This window comes from Cyanistes caeruleus, chromosome 6 (assembly GCF_971803275.1).
Source record: "Cyanistes caeruleus chromosome 6, bCyaCae1.hap1.1, whole genome shotgun sequence".
Classification (NCBI taxonomy): domain Eukaryota; kingdom Metazoa; phylum Chordata; class Aves; order Passeriformes; family Paridae; genus Cyanistes; species Cyanistes caeruleus.
In genome coordinates, this window is record NC_141706.1 from 34871993 (window position 1) to 34898776 (window position 26784).

At 40.6% G+C, this 26784-nt stretch overlaps 1 protein-coding gene and 1 long non-coding RNA gene across 10 annotated transcripts in view; both read right to left on the bottom strand.

The window, feature by feature from the left end:
* The window catches only part of SMOC1 (SPARC related modular calcium binding 1), a 130193-nt gene that overhangs the window by 68271 nt on the left and 35138 nt on the right, over nt 1-26784 (bottom strand). For all 9 annotated transcript variants that reach the window (XM_086894493.1, XM_086894494.1, XM_086894490.1 and 6 more), the window contains exons 2-4: nt 19909-20080; nt 11165-11277; nt 1496-1595 (exon numbers count right to left, since the gene is read on the bottom strand). In XM_086894493.1, coding sequence (XP_086750619.1) covers nt 1496-1595; nt 11165-11277; nt 19909-20080 — 385 coding nt within the window. The remainder of the gene's footprint in view (nt 1-1495; nt 1596-11164; nt 11278-19908; nt 20081-26784) is intronic.
* LOC147652590 (uncharacterized) lies at nt 12195-19661 on the bottom strand. Its single transcript, XR_015288447.1, has 3 exons — nt 15405-19661; nt 14875-15042; nt 12195-13969 (listed from the first exon to the last, which is right to left on the bottom strand). It is a non-coding gene; the product is annotated as an uncharacterized LOC147652590 (long non-coding RNA).

Sequence of the window (26784 nt, forward strand, 5' to 3'; positions counted from 1 at the left end):
TGGCTTAACTTTTCTGCAACATGATTTTATAAACAGCACAACACTACCTGAATAGATCAATAAGAGTCTAAAACATACCCTACCCAACAACAGACTCAGTATGAGTCTAAAACATGCCAAATGATATAATGGAAAGGGTGTCAAAGTCATATTCTAAAGGTTTAAGCCAAATTACTGTAAGATTGCACCTTATACTAAAATAGGATATTAATACCTTTTTCTTTCCACATGGCTGTGAAAAACTAAGCATCTTCTCAAGGTACATTGGCTCACTGGTTCTCAGACAGCTCTCCCACTCAACTCAAACCCTTATGCAAGTCACTTATGTTTGTTTATCAGCACAGAACACCCTACAGGCCAAGAGGACACCAGATAATGTGAGAAAAATTCAAAATCCCAACAGTCTGATTGCCGTCATGCTCCCACCTACAGGGCAAACACTGCAAGGTGTGAGAGGAGAACTATACTAAAAAGCCCTGAGGTGCAGATTGTAGAGCATGAAGCCTGAGCAGCATAAGCAACATAAGCAGCAGTGCTTATTTGGCATCACTGAACATGTTAGAAACACATGCCTATGCTTACTGCCTTTTCCTCCTTAATTTTTTTTGAGGGGGAGAGAGGAAAGTGAGAAGGGCAGTACAATTCTAGTGTTGTCCTTCAATTCTCCCCAAAGTACAGAAGAGCTTCTCAACCCTTCCTGTGTTTACTGTGGTGTTGTCACAGCAGCACTGTTCACCACAGCTCACGAAGCTAGACCACTACTGATCAGGGCCATATGAAAATCTAGAGTCCCATCTCATTCCCCTTGAGCCATGGACTACCATATTGAATGCTGTGGAGAAGAAAGGAAAACAACATTACTCCATTTTAAAGAAACTTGTGGATGTGGTCTGCTGATGATAAACTGCTGGGTGAAAAAGTCATGTCAAGCTGAGTGACCAGGAACACATCACTTAATAAATAAACATGAGTAACAGCCTGGGTCTGGACATCCCTCCTGTGAGCTGTGGTGCAAGCCCAGTGCTGCCCACCCCAAGACACAAACACAGGGAACCTAAACTAAGCAATGTGGTCAAAAGACCCACATTCATTACAACTCAAGGACCCCAGAAACTGACAGTTTTGCAGAAAACCACCTTCATGAACTAATTGAAATCACTCTATACAAACAATTACTCCATGTCCTGCAAAATACAGCCCAAGAATCATTTCTTTAGAATATGGCCCATAGAAACAAGTTATCCCATCTTTTCAGCCAATCTTTGGTGTAGGTGTACACAGCAACACTAACTCTTGCCTTGGCTGCCACAGGTTGTCACCTTGGTGTTTTTCCTTTCACTTGCAGTAGTGTCTGTATCCTAATTGCAGGGTGGATGTGCCAAAGTCCAAATGGCAGTGCTAAGTGGGGTAAACTGGCCAAGTCACCTGAAAAGATTAGGCTCTCTCAAAAGGATGGTTATGAAGTTAGTAATTGCTGAAGCCACTCCCACAGTACCTGAACATACAGGAGTTTTGTTCTGTACAGAAGAGCCGCTAATAGGCTTGCCATCAGGTGTCACACACCAGCAGTATCCAGTGTAGGTATGGCACTGCACCTGTTTAATAAAACAAAGAGCAGGCATTTCATTTCTCACTCTATCACCAACCACTTTATTATAATTCAGCATCTTATTGGAAGTCCCAACCCAGAGGTATCAAACACATGCTTCAGAGAGAGGAGGTATTACAGAAGACTACCTTTGATACCATTTTCTTTTCTTCCCTCACCTCCCCCCCATCCCAGGAAAGGTGATTTCTCCTATTCCAACCCCTGTAGCTGAAATTCGGGAGGCAAAAGAAGTTACAAGTAATCATCTGAGAACACTTTAGCTGGGGAATGCAGAAGTTGTGTCTCCCCTCATTCCACCCTCTGCTACATCCCACTTAGTCTTTACTATTAAAAACTTGTCCTGCTGCATCCTAGCTGGGTTATGGAAAGGCCACCCTGTCCCAAATTCTACAGCTTTTGCTTGAGAGCAGCATCTGTAGACATTTCAAAAGCATTCTGCTCAGTACCATGGCTGGAAAAACGCAACACTGACTTGGTTAACAAACCTTCTCCAGATAGATTTAAGCCCTATTCTGTTCTGTAAGCCCTATGTCAAACTACACAGCAGGAGCAGGATCCAACATGCTTACTCCTCACATATTAACATGGACTTAAGAACACTTTATGAAGGTTCTAGTGAGTCAAAATGTACACAGTATAAAATTCATCTTGATTGATTTTAAATCTCTACTTCTGAACTGAACATCTAGAGCTGCCCAGTTCCTTTCTTCATCACAGAAAGACACCAAAAGTGCTAATTCAGGTACAGAACTTCTCAAGTAAGAATAGATAAATCCTGATCTACTTATCAGGAGACTGATAAGTAACATCTGATCAGATGATGTTACTGATCCTAGTAACATCTATGGAGATACTAATTCAGCCACACTAAAATTTCATTCAGCCTAACAAATCTAATGACAGCCTTTGCCTCAGCTTTCAAAGTAGCCAGCAATGGGATGAAAAGATGTCAAAGACAACCTGAATTGAGATAAAAGTAAATTATCATTGTACAGGCATCTTATGTAAATACAAACAGGTCCCAAAATGCTTTCTAACAAGTATACTTTCAGCTGTATTTAAATGTGCACATCAGCACCTTGAAATGGTATAGAAGTCCTGTTACTATAAACTAGAGATGGTTCCTTCCATACATTTCTGAAAACAAGCCATGAAATTAGACCACTTCAGAAACTGCCTTATTGTTTTACTTGTAAAATGAATTGTGTCCATTCTCTCTTTTTCCAAACAAATTCATTGAAACAAATTTCTAATTCCAGTCCTCTTCACACAGAAGAGTGATAGTGTGTTTGTGTTGGTCCCCTCATTAGGGATCCTTCAGAGCAAAACCAGTCATTCCCCTCACTGACAGCTGGCTTCAATGCCCTAAGGTAGCAAAGTTTGTTCAGAGACTTAATGACAGTTTCTTTAAAAGGCTTTGAATATCACATAAAACATGATCTAAGAGCAATTATAACACGGTACGTCGTGTTTATCTTGGGTTTTACTTGTTTATCTTGGGTTTTACTAAAGTGCAAATCAATCATTTTGCCTCAAGCATTTGCTTTTAGTAGCCAAAATCAACAGTAATCTCATGTACCCATGTTATTGCAGTCACTGTCACTGCTATTTGCAGTTTCATTTTTCTTCTCTCAATATATCACAATATTGATTGCAAATTACTCAAAAGTACTATGACTATAATAAGCAATAATCAAGTTAGGAAGTATTTGTTATTGCTCAGTGTAATCAATTGAACACTCAAAACAAATGTGATGGAAATGCTCAGGTTTGTGTTTATCTTTGCTGATCACACACACACAAGACTGCATTCCCAGCAGCACAAGAAGCCATCTTCACATCTGATTATTAATTGTAAAAATCCTACCAAGGGATAGAGCTAAATGCCAGGATAGGGTCTCAAATTTGTAGGGCAAGACCATTCCATGTTTCATTTTATAAAAAAATCCAGTGTACCCAGCATTTAAAAAAACTCATGTATTAGTCACTTGACAGTCCCTTAGCCAAGTCTTCAGAAAATAACAAAGTACATGGCAAAGGAGTCCAAAAAAAATATATTGACACAAATTCAGGATAGATGTAGCAACTAAGACTATGTTATATAACTCACCTCAGTGGAGAATTACAAATTACATACACTCATTTATGCAAGCCAAGCACATTACATCCATAAAAAAAGTGAAGCAATTTTGTAAATAACTAGACTAAGAAATGCTAGTCTTCCTTGGACTAGTATCCCATGACCTTTTGTTCCCCCATGCTGCCATTAAAAAAAGGAAAAAATTGCCATTAAAAAAAGGAAGAAAAAAAAAATCAGAGACTGACAGCACTCAGCACTTTCACAACCACAAGTTTTACTGCAGTACCAGAGGACCTCCCTTCTACAGGTAACAACTGCAAATAAATCTCAGCCATTATCCTAAAGTCCAGAGAGCCACCCATGAAGAATGGGCAGTTCAGAACTCTCAAGAATCAGTGCAGTTGTTTTTCCTGAATGTCTTCACACTGAGACACACTACCTTTCACCATGATACCTGAGCAGGTCTCAGTACAATTTCAAGTCATAACAGTGGCCTACAGTCTAGAATTTGCAGCTTAAAGGCTAGAAGGGAAGGTATCCCCTCCATCACTTACATAAGACTGGTATGACACTGATAAAAGTGTCAAGGCAATAGCTGATCTAGAACCTTTTCTAAGCACTGTGTGTAAACAAACAAAATGTCAACTGTTTCAGAGCACCTACGATAAAGAATATCCAAAAAGTGGGGGTTTACTTAAAAATTTTCCATTTATCTTATGTTTGAACTTTTATTTCTAAACAAAGTTTCAGTCATCAACCCAAAATTCAACCTCATTCTCATCCTATTCTCAAAGTAGAGAGATCTTTAAACACTTATTAGAAGAGTAAGTATGCAAGCATGACAGATGTTTACTGCACAGATCCAATCTTCAGTTATTGAGTTTTGACTCTATCAAAATACATGTTAGAAAATGTGCATTTGACTTTTTTGGCTCTCAGTCTTCTAAACACTAATACAGTCTTATATACTAAAATATAACCTTAGATATTTAATAAACTTGATTGTTAACCAAGCTGCAGCTACAGAACATTTGTTACTGCTGGAAAGGCACATGACAGAATTTGGTATCTCAGATTAACATACACCTGTCCAACAGCCTGAACATTGTAAGTTACATAATAGGAAATCAGACAAATAAAACCTGCAAATCATTTGAGATCTTCAACAGATTCCTCATTAACATCTACATTAAAAAAAAAAAAAATCCAGCTGCATTTTAAAGCACTGCAAGCAGCCAAATCCCTGATCATGCAGAAGTACACTGCTCCTTCTCATGGAGAGATAGAACATCTTACCTGGGTCTCAACTGAAGGACAAAAAACATGACAGACAAACCCAAGAAAAATTGCTCCATATCACCAAGCAACTTTTCAATATTTTCCAAAATTCAAATCCTGGTTACATCCAGGTGCTCCCTGTAAATACTGTAAAAACAGCTAAATAAATAGCTCCAAGTCAGCAGGTCATCTAGTCTGACCCAGTGAGAAGCTTCCAGTGTGACACACGAATTCTTTAATCAAGCCTTTCCTTTGTCCAAGCCATTCAGGCTTGGCTAGAAAGTCCTCTGAACACAAGTTTAGTGGTACACAACCAGCACACTGATGGCCTGATGGCTATTTATCTTAATTCTACATGGTGATGCCTCTGTTCTGGTCCACATGGCTCGCTGGAATGCTTAGACCCTGCATCCTGTCATACTTTTTGCTACATTGAGACAGTTGATTATTGTCAGAAGCATGTCTTACCTTTATAGACAATTTTAGGGGAGCTATGAATCAGTCTGCATCTTGTGTTTAAGCCTCTTTGGGACTGCAGCCCCTTAGTTTTTGCCACTTTTTCTGTTCTGCAGATATTTAATTCTTCACAAAAGATTCCCACCAGGGCTTTATGCAGCATCCACATCCCTCAAGAAACCACTTGAGGTTATGCACCACTCAAGAAACGCTTGCTCCAAAGGAATTTCGCTATTCATATAACCAGGGAAAGAAATGATCTGAAGCAAAAGAATCTTATTCAAGATCAAGGGCATTCCCATCACACATGCTGACATATATATAATTTTTAGTTCAGGAAAAGGGTCCCCAAGAGAGGCTTTCTACTTCTGACACAGAATGTTCCACTTTGAAGCTAAGAATGACCTTACATTGTCACTTTCCTTAAGTATGTCCACTCCCACTTTAAGAACTTGCTCCTTTGATATCTCAACTGGTACTTCTTTGAAGAAACACCATAAATAACCGAAGTTCTTACCTCCTTACCCACTCATGGTTTATCTTTAGCACAATATACAAATGAGAAACACAATGAAAGCCACAGGAAAAAATCTTTTAAGTAGCAAACCTGCAAAGCAGTACTCACAGAAAGCTACAGCTACCATCTTTTTTATTGAAGGGATGTCTTCTAATAAAAAAAAAAGCAGAACTACCTACCATTTAAAAATCAGATGCTTTATGAAGAGTTTATTCAGTCTAGCAAGATAAACTGTGTTCTTTTGAAAGGAGAGGTGAATTCATTGAGAGCTTAGTATTGTTGGAATCTGAGCACTGAATAATGGAACAGGCAGCATCCAGGGAATGAAGGACACGTTTACACATTGCCTCTGCTGCACTGAGTTTGTAATTCTGCGCAGCATCATGCTACACTAGCCAATACAAAGAAGCAGACTTAGAAGTCATACTGAAGGCTGAAAGGGTTCCCTACATCTTAAGAAAGAGCTGTTTGTGGAACTTGGGAGAAAACAGAATTTGATATGTGCACTAGCATAGTGTGGAGTGAAACTACTGGTATGGACCATAATATATATCACTCTTTTCAAGCAGACTTGTATGATGAGATGTGGGAGTGATCTGGAAGCTATCTGATAACACAGAACTGCTGATAGTCAATCCCTCACTTATCCTGTCATAAGACCACAAGCAAGACTGATGCACTCACTTTAAGAAAAAACTCAGTGCTGTGTCATAACTGCACCAGGAACCAGATTTTAAGAAGCCTAAACTCAAAGAAATTCTCCAAGATTTGCCCTCAGACACTTGTATGCAGACTTGTGAGGAAAAGAAACCACAACTAGACAGTGGAAGGTGGCAGCAAATAGCAAGACATACCACAGAGTTCCACAAAACTACACCCCCAAGGCAGGATTAACATTATTCATGTTCATATTAATCTGTCTGAAACAGATCCCTTTTAAAATCTCAGCAACCTTTTCTGAAAAACTGCTTGGGGGAAAACTAGGAAGAATGCAAGTCTCCCTCAGCCCATGGCAACAAGCCCAATGGCACTAGGCAGCAAAAGAAAGTGTGCAGATTACCCACTAGTGCCTGTTGTTTATGAAGAACAGATCACAGCAGGTTAAGTGCAGCATGGAAAAGGAATGGCATTTATGGAAAATACAGCATAACAGCAAAAAGGCAAAAGTCTTGGGAACAGAAATTGGTTTTAGTCATGTTCAATTCTGCACAACAGTACGTGACCTCAGTTTTCTACAATTAATCAAATTACTTGTATCTAACAAACATTCTTATGTTGTGAATAACTCAAATTTTATCTGCCTGCTGATATTACTGTGGGCTAAGTGTAGAGAGATTTTGTTAGAGGAAGTAATATTCCCCACCCAGACTGAAATATAAAGACATAGCAATTCCAGAGGAATTAATCAGGTCTGCTTCCCCATTTACAGTCATCCTATCATGTCTGCAGTGACACCAGTTCTTCATGTTGCAAATCCATGTCTCATTTTTAGATGCATAAGTAGCACTAAAAGGGGATTTGGTAAGATCTTTGCAATTCACATACTCAGCAATAAGGGAAGCAGGACACATTGCATAGAAACAGTTATGACAACCAGTGAAGAGACAAGCACCAACTCCTCTTGATGCAGTACACAAACCTAAAAAAAAAAAATGGTATATGACCATTATACCTAGTCATGCATAAAAAGCTGGAAAACTGATCAGCTGAGCAACAGAATCAGTGGCAACACTGCCTTCAGTCTAAATTTCACAGGCAGTGAAAACCAGACAGATCATACAAGTGCTTTAAGACATGCATGATGTCTCTCTGTGAAAGGGTTTAAACGCAAGCCAAACGAAGGCCTTTGCCTCTAGGCCCTTCTCCCTTTCAGCCTTGTTGGCACATCTAAGTGTGACAGATCTAGCCCTGCAGGGAAGGAGGAGGAGGTAAGGTGAGTGTGGTCTTCCTCCTGCAGGCGCTGTCCGTGTGGTGCGTGCTCCTGCTCACAGAGCGGCAGAGAAGCTGGGCTCTCATCACCACCCCACAGCCCCACCCAATCTGCCCTGGATCCACCCCAAATTCACTACTGAACTGGGTATGACTCCAGGAGCTGCAAAGGGCAAACTTGAGCTGCTTGTCAGAGCCCCACTTCCAGTGCTTACCCAGAGTGACTGCAATTTAGTTTCTAATCAAGATAATTATGATGAACCACAAAAGCAACAGTTCAAGCTAGTTAAGGCCAAGCAGGTTCTCTGAACACAGTTACTATTACCAAATTCTCCCACATCTGTACTGCTCTTGGTTTTCAGTCCTACAGAAATTTCAAGAATTTCCAACAATAAATTAATTTAATTAAAAATCAGACTCTTTTGAAGTGTGATGGCAAGGACAACAACGTGGGCTTGAACACCTACTGTGTTCAGTAGGCTCAGCAAGATGACCTGAAAGAAAGTCATTTACTTCTTGAATGAGCACTGTAACAATTTAAACATTTGATATTCTAAATATATGCATGCATCTTTGTTTCCTCTCTGATCAGAATTTTTCTTCAACATAAAACTCCCTTTTCAATAACAGTTACACAGAAAGGGTGAAGTTGTTGAAAACGTCTCCCTAGCCAACTCTACATACAGAGTATATACCCTGAAACACATGCATCTGCTTAGTCCCTTGTTGGGATGGGGCTTCCATGTTGAAGAACAGAGTGGGCATTTCTCCTAGAAACTTCATTGAGATATGCTGTTCTGTTGTAGATCTACCAACTGAGATTTTGGAGTCTAGATGGAGCAACACTGTGGATATTGGACCAGAACAAACTAACAACAGTCCAGAGCTGAAGCTTCAGCAGGGCCTCAGGGACTTCACAAGAACACAGCCTCCCTGTAGAGCAGAACCCAGGAGCATCAATACTCTTGTCATGGTTTTAAACCAGTAACTAAAAAAACTACTTATTTCTTGTTGTGAGATATGGATTAGAACAAGAGCAAAACAGGCTTAAAACTTAAAGGGAATAAAGACAGTTTATTAACAAACTACAAGAATAAGAATACTAGAATAAACTTTCAGAAAACCCCCTTATCTTCCACATCTTAATTATTTCTCTGTACACATGACAACATAGAGACAAATAACTTTAGGACTCTGGTGGTTAAAAACAGTCTTAATTCTTGCTACAGTCTTTCATCAGTCTTTGTAGAATCCCAGGACAACTCTGCACAAGAGATGCAGTATCAAAAATACCTCCAACAGATGAGATCTATTCACAAGTTGCTGGAAGAAAAACTGTTTAGACTGCTCACCAAAATTCTAGTTTTTATACATCTTTTTTAAAATCAAAATTTAATTCATTTTGATCAGAAGCTAAAGGAGATATTTGTCCCAAATGCAGGTTGAAACTAATTAGCTTTCTTGGACGTTCTTTTTCACTTAAATCTTATGCAGGGACAATTACCTTAAATGTCGCAATCTAACTGATGAAGCTGGTCCATGAGGTATGTGGAACACAGGGTATTTTTATAAACCAAGGAATTATGTGACTTTCAGTTAATTCCAGATACAGAGATCAGAGGCTTCTTCCATCATGCCAGGTAAAACAAAAGCACTTTAGTGTTCAGAGATAGAACGGAATGGAGGAAGAATGTGAAATACCACTTGGCTGCCAACTGACACCACACAATTTTTGTAAGCAGTTTCACACTGCCCCTCAACTGTCAACCAGCACTGGCTAAGGAATGTGCCAAGGAAAAGTCCAGCAACTTTTCCACAATCCAGACACTAGTACCAACCTTCAAAATAAACTTGTCTGAAACAAAGCTTTATCAACTATACTATCAGTCCTGCTTATAAGGATAAAAATTTCACCTACTTTCCCTCTCCAAGAGGTTGATAGACAGGTGATAGAAAACTCTGGAATGTCTTTCATTATCTCTTTTTTCTTGAAGTATGAAATTTAACACTTTGTTCCATGTTGGCCCACTGTACTAGCTTTTATAAGCATTAGCCTTCAGTGCCAACACAATCTGAGAAGCTCCACTCAAAATCAAATTTCAACAATTGAAAGTGCAGTTAAACTGCAAGAAACTGCAGTCATCTTCTCTTATCCCATGATGGTCCACACAGTGGAGCAGCATTATATTTCTGCAAAGAAGCATGCAGAGTTTGCAGGATGAATACAACTTTTTTCACTTCATCATCAAAAACAAAAGCAAAATAAATACACTCCCACATACCAGATAATGGGAGGGTAAGGCTGAGGAGGGGAATAAAATTTTTGGTGGGTTATCACAAAAAAAAAATCTTTCCTCTCCTATGCCCCCAGGCATCACAAAATGTTTGAACCAAACCCAAATTTCTCTGCCTTTCTCATCTTTTTTAAGCCAATATTGATTCTGTTCTGGAATTTCTTTTACCTTCAGAAGATCTTACAGACAACTAATGTATCCTAAAATTTCTCTGAGAAAGAAGGTATCTAGAGCAGCATCAGATGTATGGAAGGTTAGACAAAAAACATTCTGTGATTTACCTAAATCCACAAAGTAGAGGTCACATGGCTGCAGGTTTTTGGCTTTTTAGATGCAAAACTGAGCAGACACTGTCAGGAAACTGTGCATGAGCCATTTTTAACAGCCAGTTCAGTCAGCACTAGGACACGACTCAATGTGCTAATCGTAACAGAACCAGGTATCACTTTTCATTTCTACCCTGCTTTGGCAAACTTCAGCAACTTAACAGTGAAGAATCAGAAACCCAAACTAAGCAGTCTCATCTCCTCTCTGCCAGTCCTCCAAATCCCTACAGGACATATAGTACAAGAAGTGCCCTGCAGAAGGAACATGCTGAATAAACTGCTTTTTTTCCTGGGATAGATGAAGCAGAGGTAATAGCAGAATCAGCTGCATCCACCCTACTCTGTGTAAGCCACATCTCTCTTTACAGCTACTCTTCATGGAAAAATTGACCTTCCCTGCAACTGTTTTTCTTTCTGTGCAACACTGAAGATTAATGCCATTTGTTTCTGTACCACACTGGAGCTGGATACTGTTGCACGTGTGTATGTCTTTTAAGGTATTATGACTGAATCACAACCTCCATTTGATTAAATAAGTTCCCAGCTTTAAATTTTACCCGAGGAACTGAGTCAGAATGTGCATGCACTCTGCTGTCATCACTTGACTCGTGCCTTAACCCTGAATCTCCCACAGACACCTGCAGCCTGGCTGAATGAAGCAAATTGACATTTTACCTGCATGAATGATCCATCCTCATTGCATTCTGGGATAAAGACTGCTTCCTGAGGCTTCTTTGCCTGTTCCAGCGCTTGAGCTCTCTCTAATCGACACTTGCTTTGGCCAGCATCTATGAAGAGAAAAGCAAAGCTCACTTACATTGCAATTGGCCCGTCCAAAAGCTACCAGATGACCCATGCAGCTATGAGGGAAAAACCCCCAAAACAAATAAATATAAAGCATAAAAGACTATTTATTACCTGCACATTTACAAGGTAGATATGGAGTTATCGCTCATCATCCTAAAGACAAAAATGAACCTAGACAATCAAACTACAAGCCAGTTAATTAAGAGCTGCCTAATTTCCTAGTCAATAGTTTTTATGGTCATCTAAGGATCCTGGAAGTTTCTTTCAACCAGCACTGGAGCACAATGTCCACACAATGAAAGGTCATTAACATTAATAGCCTGAAACTGGATGGCTGAGTATAAACCAAATAATTCAGGCAGAGCAGTGAACACGTGGAAAAGAAGTGATGACCCCCTCTTCTCTGAGCAACTCTCCCAGGAAGATACTAAAATAGCCAGTCATCCATAGGAACTTCCACCTTTGTGTGGTTCAGATGAGGCAGATGTGCCATTTCCTATGCTTTCCTGAGACTCAGCTTTTACCTCTAGTCCCAGTGCTTACAGCCAGGTGTGCATTACAACTCTCATCAGTTACTCACTTTGGAGACAAAAAAAAAAACTTGCTCTGCAAGCAGTGTTTGAAGGGGTTAAGATCTCTGTTCTTACATCAGATGACGGCAAAGTATAGCACGACCCCTTCCAGGCTGAGCTCACTGTTACAGAGTACACCCAGATAAGTCCAACCCTAATGATTGATGAGTCAAAAGAGGAAAGTTCTGTCCTGCAGAGATCCAGATTGACTTGGTGTTGACATTTAAAAACATCAGGTCTAACAATCCTGCTGTTCAGTCTAGAAAGAGAAGGAAAACAGTGAACATCTGTTTCCATGGCACTCTGACACCAGAACTAGCACCTACTTTCTTCTCCCTTGAATCCACTGATTAAAGATTTTCAGCACAGAAATTTCAAAATCTTTTAGCAGCACCATACAGAGTGAACAAGTTTCAATCCCCATTGTATCAGGCATGGAAATCATATCAGTTAAATTCCCCTGGATCCCTGAAGTTCGCATTCTGTTTTCATAGATCACATGAACTTTGACAAGAGAATCACAAATACCAGCATTAAATTAGAAAGTCAGTCTGGGTTCTTCGAGCAATTGAATTCACATTGTATGGCAGTAGAAGTAACTTCCATTTAGGCATCTCTAGACACAGAAATCAATGACAATGCTGTAAATAGTTTTGATAAAGACAGACCAAAGCTTTCAGGCCGAGTACTTTATTTATACAACTGATTACTCCAGAGATTAAGTTTCCAGTTTGCCAACACAGTTTCATTTTAAACATATCACATTACTTCCCAAGAAGGATTTCACAAGGCTTCTGAAATTATGAAAATCAAGGCATTCTCTCTGGAAAAAGAATGATTCATAGTAATAGTACACAGTACAGATGCCAGTTGCTTAGGCACTGGGTTAGAAAGCAACAGTGCCTGTATAAATTCTGTCAATGACCACTGAGTGACCACAAGTTGGTCACCTCACCCCCCTGTGTCCTCATGTCACTTCTGATCCTGTCACCAATTTAGTTTTTTGGGTGTTTGCACAATACCAAAGCACATGGAGCTTTGATCTCAGGTGGGCCCACCATGCACCTGTATAAAGTGTGAAATTGTTACAAAATAAGAAAGACTTGAATAAAATTTACACTGTATCTTTTTTTTCCAGTTATCCCATAAGCTTTGACTTACTCCTTTTTGCCTACTTGTCAATGTGACCAGATGATCAGACATTGTTTGCACATCTCCAGTGGAGGATAGTCCTGCCAGCTGATCCTTCCAAACACGTGCTCGCTCTTTCAGCTGAAAAGGAAGCTCTGGCAATGCTTTTAACTGGAACACCTATCACCTGCAGAACTTCTGTTCAAGCTTAAGAATCTAATCTTGCTTGGCATGACAGAGGACATTACTACAAAACCAGATGGTGTGCCTGCACTTTGTTTCATAGCTGCTTGACTGAAAATACTTTCAACTTCTGCTTCACAGGAGACAACTAAGTAGCAAAAAAAAAAAAAAAAACCAAAAAAAAAAAACCACAAAAACTCAGAATAGATTATGGAGATGTGAACTTGCGAGGGAAAAAACAGGTGTGAATTTCTTATGTGACAATCAAACCACAAGTTCCCAAATGAAAGTGTTTTCTAGTCTCTAAATATCAGGATACAGGACTGCAGGCAGGCATTTCTGGTTCCTGTCCTGAACATAAAACAAAAGCATAAAGCACTTCTACATAGCATCTGCATTATAGTGCTGGCACACTCACAACTACATGACTGAAACTGGATGCTTCAGCACAGAGCTGGTAGAAATAAACACTTTGTGGTATCCCCTGCAATATAAATACATTAGAAACCCAGGCAGAAGGGAAACTAACCCAGATCTTTGTCCAGTTTGTCTAATGAACAAAGAAACATGCACAAGATCAAGCCCTTACTTTAAGAAGATAATATAAACACATTACTGCAATGGCTACCATGTCCCTCCCAGCAATTTTAACTGGCCTTTATATATTGAACTCTTGACTCCCATCCAGCAGAGCACACTTCATAGTACACCACCACGGTGCTTAGTTGTTTCAGCATCTTTTGCACTTCAATTGTTGGCTCGAGTGGTGACTCTTCACAAATTGCTGCTGAAGTACAGAGAAGACAGTTTTTTCTCCTGTTCATGAACACTCAGGACTGATTATTTCTCCCATCCTCCCTCATTGATTTCCAAAGGTCATGCCAGTCCTTTTACAGCCTTGATTTGGAACAAACACCTATACACCACGCTGGGTGGAGAGGCGCGTGCATGTTGCTATCTTTTTTGTCAGTCTTCCACAGATCAGTTCCAGTAAAAACAGTGCCTTTAAGATCAACATTTACCAGTTTGTTTTTAAAAGGACTGTCAATCCTTCTCTTCCTCACTCCACAGGCTGGTATTTTTATAATGTTTGCATCAACATGTGATTTCAGTGGGATGACTTCACCTTGCTATTTTTGCTTTGTTAATTAGAAAATGTAAAGTATTACATAAGTGCCAAGTGTTTAAAAAGTAGCTGTCAAATAGCTCACCCCAAATAAGATGCATTACAAATTTTACTAAAGCCTGATCTTATGATTGTAGGTTCATATACCCTATTCTGCATTTTGACTGCTTACCCAAGTGTTTCAGCACTTTCTTCCCTGTTTTTAAAAATGTTCTCTGGAATATCAAACACCATGTTTATAAACCAGAATGGCATTAATGCATTCCAGTTTCACGGTTCAAGCAGACTAAATTGGACACTTTTCCCTCCATTACATTAGGTGAAAAACCAAAACAGCATAACTTCTTTTGAAAGCAGACCTGCTTAATTTTACTTTAAATATCTTCAAACTTGGGACAGATTTACTGTAGCTCAGAAAGCTGCCTTTTAAAGAAAATTAATTCTCAAGCTGGCAGCTGGCAACCAGGAGATTGTTAACTACAAGTGATGTTTTTGACATCCCTGGCCTAATCGGCACAATGCAGGTGCACATAATTTTGGATTTTGCAATGAAATTGGCTAGTTACCATGGCTGATCTTATCCATGAATAGTTTATTCAAACAAGACCACCGTGTCCTTCATAATATATACACTCCACTCCTGAATAGGCTCCAAGAATTCCAGCATCCTCTCTTCAACAGGCAGAGGCAGTATTGACACCACACAACATCACGGTATAAAGACCCAAGCTCTCCTAATAACAAAGCAGAACATCTCCAAGATTCACATCACACTACCAGCAAATCAATACAATCCAACCACTAAAATCTATTAAAGCTACTTAATTTTAGTTCTCTTATGCTTGTATCCAAAGTTCAAATAGAAAAAATTGATCCAAGCAACTTTTTAACTGTTTTCAGTTGCATTAGGTAACTGTCTCACATACAGGCCAGGTCTTCACCAGACATGAAGTAATTCAGCTGCACTAAAGTCAGCAGGTTCATACCCATTTACTCAATTATATGTGTATTTGCATGAAGCAGGCAAAAATGGATCTCTGCAAACTACAAAAACATGTCTATCTATTGTACAGGATATCAATCACTATTCACTCACCTCACTGTTTTCCACTTCATTTGGGTCAAGTCCTGCAAGTGGAATCTCAAACTTCTTTCAAATGGTTCAGGGTTGTAGGGACCACTGGAGGTCATCTTGTCCAAACTTCCTGCTAACACCACATCCCTTGGAGCACACTCCTCAGGACATAGTACAGACAGCTACAGATATTCCCAGGCAAAGTGACTCTACAACCTCTTTGGGCAGCTGTTCCAGTGTTCATTTATCTTCACAGTAAAAATGCTCTTATGTTCAGGTGGAACTACCTGTGCTCCAGTTTCTGCCCATTGACTTTTGTCCTGTTGCTTGGCACTACCAAAACACCTGGATCCATCCTGTGACACCCTCCTTGCAAGATACTTCAAAAAGTTGATGAGGTCCCCTCTCAGTCATATCTTCTCCAGGATAAACAGGCTCAGATCCCTCAGTATTTCCTTACAAATGAGGTGCTTCAGTCCCTTCATTATCTTTGCTACCCTCTGCTGGATCCTCTCCAGAATCTCCCTGTCTCTCTGTACTGGACACAGCACTCCAGCTGTGCCTCACCAGGGCTGAGCAGAAGGGCAGGATCCCCTCCCTTGACCTGCTGCCAATGCTCTTCCTGATGCACCCCAGGACACCATTGTCATTCCTGGCCACCAGGGCACTGCTGGCTCAGGGACAGTTTGGTGTCCACCAGCACCCCCAGGGCCTTCCCCACAGAGCTGCTTCCCAGCAGGTCTGTCCCCAGCCTGTGCTGGTGCAGGAGATTATTCCTTCCCAGTTGCAGGACCCCATACTCTGTTGAATTTCAAAAAGGCTCCACTCTCCTCATCCCTCCAACCCTCAGATCTTTCTGGAGAGTTCCACAGCCTTCCCAGCTTTGAATCATCAACAAACTTGCTGAAGAGACATCTGTCCCTTCATCCAAGTCACTGATGAACAAGTTAAATGACAATGGACCCAGTACTGAACCTTGGGGGACACCACTAGTGATAGGACTCCAACTACATCTGTGCCACTGATCCCAATCCCCCGAGACCTGGCATTTACACATCTCTCAAACCACCTCACTGTCCACATGTCCAGTCTGCACCCCCTGAGCTTTCCTGTGAGGATATCATGGGAGTGTCAAAAGCCTTCCTTTGAGAAGGGAAAGAAGTCCAGGTGGACAACATCCACTACTCTTCCCTCATTGCTCCAGCCATTTGTCCCACCATAGAAGGCCATCTGGTTGGTTAAGCATAAATTGCCCATCCATGCTGACTACTCCTGATCACCTTCTTGTCTTCCTTTCACATCAATGCACTTTGTTCCTTTCTTGATATCCACATTGCATTTCTACTCCAGAGTTCCCTAATTTATTCAGAACATGCCTGGATTTGCAAAGTGATTGAAAGTGACATTTTAGATTTTACTAACTGCTGCCAAGGAAGAACATTCTTATTCACAGTCAAGGAAGAATAAAGCAAGGTTGAAGACAAAACACATGGATCTAAGTGAGCAGACAAAATGGTTTCAAAACACCATCTCCTGTCCAACAAAAATAATAGGTAGAGAAGTTTCTCTTCAAATGACCCATCAGTCAGAAGACCAGCCTTTCTAGCACATTAGCCAAAAGCTGTGTTCAGTTCCTGTGTCCCAGGAGAAAGGCTGAAGGTCCTGTTACAATCTTTACCAGTAACTTACAGATAGGTTCACTCTACACAGTGAGTTGTGATCTAAGAGCAAACTCTGTACCAGCAGACTTATTAATATAACTAATAAATCTAAAGAGAACTTTTAGAACACTCCCACATTGTAATTAAATTAAAGCTCCTAGAAATCAAGCAGTTAACACAGAACTTAAATGTATTCTAAGCCACAGATATATACCAATAAAACAATCGCTGCAGAAATGATTCTTGGCAAGCTGTCAACATCAACAAGCATTTGTCCTTCGCCCTTGCAAAGTTTTGAGGTATAACTCTTATTTAACACCAGATATTATGACGCCTCCTGAGAAAAAAATCCACGTAGCATTGCTTGGCTGTGTATTTTAGATGCAGCTATACCATCTGGAACTATTCTTTAGAATCTCATCAGCAAGGCTCCATTTATCAGGGATGCCATAATTTGATCACTTTTAGCTACTCCTGACTTTTAACCCTTTGTGATATGTGAGGGTTTGAAGGGAGTTCAGACAATTTAGCACTGAAGGAATTTCATTGAAAAGCACATGAGGAAGCTAGCAACAAACAAGAGCTTAATAAAGGTTATAGCTCCCAAAGGGCTGGTAAGATTTCATCTTTAAAGGTCCTTAGTTTCTTGAGAGAGAGCAGAGCATTAAGCTGTATCAAGAAGGTCCTGTTCTCACTATGGAAACCATTCTGTTTTCCTTGGCACAAGCACAGTTCAAGTCATCAGCATATACACTGGAAGCCTATGGTAATCTGGGCTGCAGAACTTGCTGGCCACAATATACTTTTTTTTACTTATTTTAGTCAGCTGTTGTTTTTCTCCCTTTAGAGAGTGAAGCACAAGTTAAAACTTCTCATTCCATAAGGATAAGTTCTTTGGTACAGAGAACCATCTATCACAACTGCATGTGACTGAGCTCGATGGCCTATGCGATCCCTTACAGTTTCAGGGGAGCTCTCCTGTAGAGCATCTACCATGCAGGAGGAGTGAAGGCTGTTCAGGGTATACCCTGCATCCTGCTGCAGTATAAGGTGCTCAAACATTGCTGCCAATACCTTCCTTTTTGCAAGTGCACAATACACACCTGGCCAACAGCCTGTAGTTCAGCACAGCTGTCTCACAACTGCCTGGATTTGCCAACAACTGTGATCTTTATGCACTGGAGGTCATGTTCCTAATGCAGCTAGATACCTCTCAAGAGCAGCACGTATGGAAATTACCAGTTAGGTTCAATTTGCATGTGATAGTTGAAAGAATGTTCCTACTTCACAGGGACTGGCAGGAGTGTCAGTGGGTTAAAAGCAAGACTTGCAGTTTGCACACACTCCCAGGTTGTTAGATACTGTACAGTACCACAGGGTAAGAGGAAAACGGAAAGGAGAATGCAAGTTAGCTTCAACTAAACATTTCAATACCATCCAAGAGCAGAAAAAGTGTATTTTACCTGTGCCCAAGACAAAAAAAAAGTCTCAGTTACTTCTTTGGGACTCTGGAATCACAATATGCAGTAGGCTATACAGTTTGGGAAGCAAATTTTGTCTACTTCCAGAAACAGACTAGTATATGGATGTACCACATTCCAGATCTCATGTTTTAAGCCACTGAACAGTGCCAGTTTAAATGCCAATATCAGCTGTGAAGCTGCTTATCTAAGACATTCTGCTCAAGGGATGAAAGCAAAAACAGGACTCTCACCATACTGCTTCTTATTGTGATACTCAAAAATGTATCACTTGCAAGAACTATCCAAGTTCTTCTTCAGCTCTGTGAAGAAAGGTTCTGGGTTTCCAGTAGTTAGAAAGTAGCCTGATTCAAAGGCCTCGATCTATGCTATGGATGGGAGAAGCTACCATAAACCAACCCAGCAGTGGTGAAAAACAAACAAATAAACAAAAACATACAAGTTAGTTTTTCTTTTTAAAAACATTTTTTTTTAAATTGTCTTTTTAAAGAGAAACTGTTTAAATGAGAGCGATATTTGAAGTCAGGCTGATAATTCACCTAAACTCTAAGTCTGTCAATACACTGAAAAGGTATTTTCATTTTATATCAAGTAATTATAACAAAGATGTTTTTACAATAGCAAAAAAACCTTTTATAAACAAATGCCAGGCTTAAAGGAATTATTCTGTCACATGGATTTTAATGAGTTTCTCCTGTCACTTTAATTCACTGCCAAAAACACCTGTGCCATCTGCCCTTTGAGCCTATTGTGCTCACAGAAAATGGATTCTTTATTTTTCACTCCATTGCAAAAACAAACCACTGTGCGGCAAGACACAAACAGTCCTTTAAAAAGTTTCAACTTCATCTTTAGACTACGCCAAAGAGCTGAACTGAGGGACAATATTCGCACTTCTAAGTAGATACGTAATAGCAAATAGGAAAAAAGCCTTACAAGCACTGTCTTCTTAATTAGCTCAGCACAGAAAGGCTGTGTATGTCTGAAAAGGGACTAGACTAGTGTGCATCATATTCTTCCCCACTCCAAATTCCTGTCAGTCAAAGGTGTCCCGATTCCTCATCAGCACAGGTAGCAAGAAAGAAGTGTGCTTTCAGGATTTGGTTTTGTACTTCCACAGGACCAGCTGTTTCTGTCTGCAGACAAACATTTCAGCCCCTTTTCAGTGATGTCTGTGGCTCCCTTGCCTTTTTTCATCAGTAATTCAGTCAGCTCATACTCTACTGCCTCAGACGAGGCACAGACACCCATGCTTGCAGGAATGCACAATTCCAAATCAGATCACTCTCAGAGCATGGTACTAAACTCAAAGGTCTAAGAATCCTGTTTTTTACGAGGTCAGCCTCCCGTTTCTCCTCTCGGAGGCATTTGAAATCCACCTACCTTTGCAGCGGCCACGATGCGTCACGCTCAGACTCTGCTCACGGCATTTGGCTCTCTGGTAGTCGCACATCGATTCATATGTTCTGCCGTCAGAGGCACACAGGGGTTTGGACTGGGACCTGGAGCAATGCAGGTTACACTGAGGGTCTCTGTCACGGTCGCTTATTAAAAACTGAAGGAAGTGAAAAAAGGAGGGAGAAAAAGAAACAAAACAGTGGTTTTGTTTGGTTTCCCAAAACTGAGCGTGGCGTATTTTTTTTTTTATTATTTATGACAGTAACAATATGACTACAATGCATTTTAAGCTGCCTAACAAAGCTGACTTTGCCTAAAGGGAACTTTAAATGAAACACGTACATCTTTAAAAAAAATTAACGGTCTTTGCCATTCCATTCTTCTTAATAAAATGGAAACATTACTCACTCTGCCTCACCTCTAAAAAAGTAAGATGTGCACAGCCAAACACAACCCACACGGGAAGGGCAATACTGAGTCACAACAGCCAAGCTTGCCCAGTGCTGTGCCACAAACAGTATCTGGTACTAGACAATTTTAGTCAGAGACACAAAAAATATATCACCAAAGACAGAGGAATGCAAATAAACTATCAAGATTGGCCTTGGTAGTTGAACCATGCATGTGACCAGTTTTATATCACCAGTGATGTTTTTGAAAGCATTATTTAGATCATCTGTAAATACCACCTGCAAGAGCATACCTGCACATTCCCAAAATCACCTTTTGTTCCTTCCTGATGAAACCCAGCTCACTGCGCACTATGCGAAAACCTATTTTGTTTCAGAAGTTGGAATTCATATCATCTTTCTGGATGCCTCTTCTTCCTGAGCATTCCATTATGATGCAACCCATTTTGTACAAACGTGGCATTCCTTTGTCAGTCTTCTGCAGTTTGAATAATCCCGACCTTCCAATTTCTCACCCAGACCACTTCTCTCCATGTCATGATCACTACTGTTTTTCTTGGCGTTCTGCCTTATTTTTGGTGATGAGAAACCCACAACGCACGAGTCCCCATCTTCTGTCTGCCTGTTCCCTGCAAATCCCAACATCTGGAAGTAGTTTACTGCTGTACCCTCAACTCTACCCTAAGCTGCCTATAGGGACACCCAGGTCTCTTCCCCAAGTTCATATTGTTTTCCTGAAGATCCAAATTGGCGGTCATCTTTCCATAACCACTTGCAGAAATTTTTGGCAAGTCACAATAGTAGCAGCCTTTTTCTCTTCCCATACTACCCCACTTAGTGGTTTGTCAGACCTTTATTACCCAAACCCAGTCACCTGCTCACAGTAAGATTTCAGAGGAATCTTCAAACAAGTTCCATGAGGATTAAGGAAAGAAAAGGCAAGTCAAACTTGCCTTGCACTTCCCCGTCCCTACCTCCCATTTCTACAGCCTCTTGCAACCCTGGGGGCACCAGAGCTGCTCTCTAACACACTGATATCCCAGCTCGCTGTCAAAGCAGTTCTGAGCTCAGCAGTTCAGAGCTGGCTGGCAAATGGGCACTGACTGACACCCTGCCTGTATGCACAAAGCCACAGCTCTCCAAGTGTGTTGATAGCTGGATGCCTTACAGGGAAGTGTGAGTCACTGCCATAATCACCTTGGTGTTACAGTTTCCTACAAAGCTGTCTACTCTATGCTTTGAGGTTAAAGCTGTTGAAAAAACATTGCCTGAAGCCTAGTTTGGGTTGGTTTTTAACCACTCCAAGAACATGCATCTCTGAAATTTGGTTGTTGATGGGTTTTTTTCATTACAAAAAAAATCTCTTCTTCCCAGTAAAATGAAAAACAATTGGGAAGTTTCATATTTTCATACTGTACTGCTGTATCTTCTAAAGACTAATGCATTATTAAACCCCCTATTTAAACATGACAGCTGGGAAAAGTAAGCAAGGTTTGCATTCATTTTACTTTTGTTGGGACAGACATTTTTTTTAATCTCATCTGTCACAGACTTGACGTATTTGTTACAGCAAAATGTTTTTGAAATGTTTTTGTTCCCTTTCTGCAACACATTCTATAACCTGGCAACACCTGCTCTAAATGGGAAATTGGAAAATTTAAACCTGAAGGCAATTTTAAATTGTTTATAGAGACCTGGACTAGACTATAAAAACACTGTAAAACTGGGCCAGATTTTTTTCTTTTCAGTGGTTGGACTATCACAACTTAACTTGGAATTGCTCTGGCTACAGTAATGTCTTTCTGTCACCCCAAAAATACAAAGACTGGTAGTGACTGTAAACATACAGCAAAAAGCAACTGACTGAAAATGCTGAAGCCTCCTCCCAGCATGTGATGTCAGACACTGAAAGACTCTACATGGCTTTTCAGGTTTCTGTATGTATAAACACATTTTCAAAGCAGAGCTGCCTGATACTGCCGTATGATACACATGCAGCAATTAAGTATTCAGTTCAACACAGCTCTACTATTTATCACAACTGGAGACTTGAGCTACTGGCATGAAACGTTTTGCAAATTCCTTGTCACAAGCTGAGTTCCAAAGGTATGAGTTATCCAGACGTTCAACAAAAAATCTAGAATACTGGTTCTCAGCATCAAACCATATTATCAACTTATTGAAAGTTATCTTATTTCATTAAAACTCACTTAAGCCTTCCACAGCCTGTACTAAAACACTTAATATAGTGGGGGCTTATACATCAAGAACACCCCTTCTTCATTTTAAAGAACAGAAAGTTGTTCTCAAGGCTGACAAACAAGTTAAACCTAAGGCTGTGGAAGAGCTTTCCTCAGGTGCCTCCTTGCAGACAGAGAAACAACTCGACATTGATGAATTATGAGGGCCTGAGGAAACATGCAGAGCACCCCAATGCAGTCTGTGAAGTTCTTGCCTACCCAAATTAAGCCAAGAACCACGTTATTAGAAAAAAAAAAAATTAAAAAAAAATCAAAAGCCTTCTTAGCATTTGTAATTTGGATTACAGTAGGGCGCCCACACAGCATGTTCGGTGCTTTCCAGACACTGAAGATGCCACACCTGCCTTGCCAAAAAAGTTTATGGTTTACATAGCTGCACAAGATGGTGCTTGTTTTGTTCAGGTAGATTGTAACTGTGCAAGTCTGCATTGAATTCAAGAAGGATCCAGGATCACACCTGTCTGATCAGAGCTGTTGTCACGCAAGCAAACCGTGCTGCCAGAAGAGCAACATCTCCAGGAGATCCAAAGGGCTTCAAAAACTCCCCCTAAGAGCAGCGTTCCTGCTCCACTGCAGCTCACAGCCCGCATCTTTGCTCAGCAGCCCTGACAGCTTTATTCAGGTATAAAATGGTGGTTCTTTGTCCCCTTTCTAGCAGGCAACCATTCTGCTACAGAAGTGATGGTCAGTACACACCACCCACAGACATTTAATATACTAAATGTTTTGAGTGTACATCCCCTCCAGCCCAGCACAAAGTCTTCCTTTAGCATTTTGCCAGTCTGAGAGCATGGCCTCCTCTGCAAGCAACCTCAGCTGCATGAAGGAAAAGAATGGATGAATGCTCAAACGTGTCTGCCATGGGGAGATCTCTTGGTTCTGTAATTTTAACAGCTAGGACCACAAACCACAGGTAGTCAGTTTTATTTGTATTTTATAATTCCTACTCTGAGCAAGGAGGCACTGCTTTCCCAAGAGCACAGCCCTGCTCCAGAAGAGCCCCTTGGTCACTGCTGAGATACTCAGATATCACTGCTCAGATACTGCTGAGCTGGGCTGAGTGCTGTGAGCAATGTGCCCTAATGCCTGGTACCCACCCTCCCCAGACACAGCCGAGCCAGGAATGTGATTCTCTGGTCTTTCCAGGGGAAGAGCAGCAAGGTAAATATTCTGCCTTTAATCCCAAATGTCCTACAATGACCTTCGAAGCTCCAATCAAAGCCTGATGTCCAACAGCTCCAGGATGAACACACAAACAGACTTTGCCAACAACAGAATCACTACTCACAGCACTCGGTGCTCTACACACAGATACACAATGCGAGCAAACCTGCACTCAGGGAAAAAGCAAACCTGCAAACATGTGCAGCACCAGAAGCTTTCCAAGCTTCATCAAGAAAGAAGAGGAAAATAATTATCTTAGCTCTCAAAGCTTCTTCTTGATTTCTGTGCTCCCATTTGTTTCAAAACGGACTACATCCAAAGCAAATGGAATTGGAGACAGCTTATCAGTTCTTTATCTCCTCCCTTTTCCTTCAAGAGAAGAAAGCTATTAAAAGTAGAACTAAAAGGAAAACAAACAAACCACCACAAACACAAAACCCCAGCTAAAAAAAGAAAAACAAACAAAAAAATAACCAAAAAACCAAACAAGCTCCCTTCCAAAACTAGAAGGAATCATCTATTTTACAGGAAAAAAATAAAATTGACCAGACTGCAAATGGGATTCTTTGAATATAGACTCAATACTAAGGTAAGTAACACTAATATTAATCAACAGTATTTGTATTTATGTAACATTTATTTACACTAAGGGAGTCTGCACAGGACCTATTCCAGCCCCTTTGAGTCCCTGCCCTAAAGAGTTTTCAGTTCAATGCAGCTCTCAGAGCATCTTTTTATGTCAAATGTTCTATCTATATAAGGACACAAACCTCCTCCTTTAGCAAATACATTTACACAGGTGTTTGCAGAAACCACTTCCCAAACTGCTTTCTGCTCCTTCAGACTTGAAAAGAAAAAGGAAAGATAAGAGGTCAGAATGAAGTTAACTTTGCCAACAAAGCATATCTGTTCTTTTTCTCCACACCTCAACACCACTGCTGACAAACAACAAACACTGATTAAAGGGTTTTTAATGCCTGTGAAGGAAAGCAGACTCCCTGCAGCTGCACAGCAGCTGGGAACACTTGTGTTATTTAGCAGAAAAAGGTCTGACCCCACAAGTGAAAATGAGCTTGGTGGTCACTCATTCTATTCACCATCTGGGTACATTATAAGCACAAACAGAACAGCACAGCCTTTTGTGATGGAGGTAACAAGAAATGGCCAAGGCATTGTAGTACCACAGTAACATGCCTTAGCAAGGCTTCAGGGAAAAGAGGGAGCAAGGGACACAAATGACATGAACGTGAGAAAGTGGAAATCTATTGAGAAACAAATCTAGAGTTCACTACAGATAAAAACAGAGGTGCCTCTGCTATTTAGCAGCTTCACTTCAGATTAGTACTGCAGAGTGCTGCTGCCTAACAAAATTGAGATAGACAAACAGCACATGCAATATTTTACTCCTGTTTTGGCAGATTTCAAGTTTGAAGACCCTTAGAACACGCCTTGGGAAAGCATGATTCATCTAGGTATATTCATATGGCACAGATCACCCACCCAAAGTACTCAGTCAAAGTACTCAGACTGGCCTGACTTAAGTACAAATGAGCAAGTCCTTCCCAGAGAGAATTCCCCAGGAAAACCGTACCATTTTACACATTTAGGGAGCCTATAAACTTCTCGACATTTTTGTTGCTGTTGGAAAGAATCATTTCACATTTTTATGCCTTGGTTTCAGGCTCCAAACTGGTGCAACCAGCCATTCTGGAGGCAGAACTGGAGCCAAGTTCCAGTTTTAATCATGGCTAGACTCTCAGCCCCATGGCAGGTTGCCTACAGGGCACAAGCACTTCAATTTCAACCACTGGTTTGGGACTTCGGCCAAGTTTCCTGCCATGGAACCGTAAGCCTAGCAGGTTTCACAGGGGTCAGAGATCCTGCTCTGAGCCAGAGACCTAAAATGCCTCCCTTATAGGACTACAAAGTCTTACAGAAATTTCAAAGTCTTAAAAACTCTATCAGGGTTTGCAGTCTTACACATGTAGAAAGCTATCAACCAGCCAGAGCCACCAAACTCCCAACAGCTGACCAGGCTGTTCAACCTCTGTCCTCCAAGTGCCCATGCAGCGTCAGAACCTAGCAAGTGAAAAAAGGCTTTTGAAGCGAGCTTCCTGGGAAGTTTGTCATGTGTTTTGGGGAAGGGAGAGACTGATTTTTCTTAATACACCCTTTTTGGAAATGCTCACAAGTTTGTACTTCACTGGCACCTGGATAACTTTAAGACAAAGGTTCTCAAAGTCCTGCATCTTACGAAGTTTCAGTTCTTGGGTGGGGTTTTTAGCATCCCACAATTTTATACCATGACTTAAGGCTTTCCCAACAAATTTCAGAAGGACACTTCCCCCAGGCAGAAGGTACTTACAAGAAAGATATTGTAATACTTTTATGCCCGGAGTCACCCCTCCTGCAAAGTCTAAGTTAAAGCACCACTTACATTTCAACCCCAAGCCTCCAGCTGAGCAAATAAGAACGTGTTCAAAGCACAGAGCCTGTGCTTGAGGATGGCAAAGACTGAGCAAATGTACGGGATCACACAGCAAAGCCAACAAACTCTAGATTTATTTGAATGAGTTTAATTCAAGACAGTTTTTTGCTCTTACAGGCTAGAAACCTAATTTTTCTACAGTGATCTTTCCTTCCCTCATACTATCCCTTCCCTCAATCCTTGCATTGTCTAAGCCACTACAATGAAGAGCAGCACTCAAGTATTAAGCTTCATCTGTTAAATTACTTTTAGCTAGAAAATAATACTTTCATTTTCTTTGCAAACTGATCCCCAAACATGATGCAGCAGCTGTGTTCTATTTTTAGAAGATGAGGTACGAGGTCCAGAGAAGCTGCCTAATGGAGTATTTGAAGTGCCCACCAAAGGTTTGGGAGAAAAGCCCACCAAGTGTTTGGGAGAAACTCTTAGAATTGCACTTCATCTCAGAGCAGCTCTCTGGGTTTTTTCTTCTTGTGATTTTGTTTTTCACAGCAAAAAAAGTTATTGCTGTCAGGGAGTGAACTTTTAAAATTTTCTC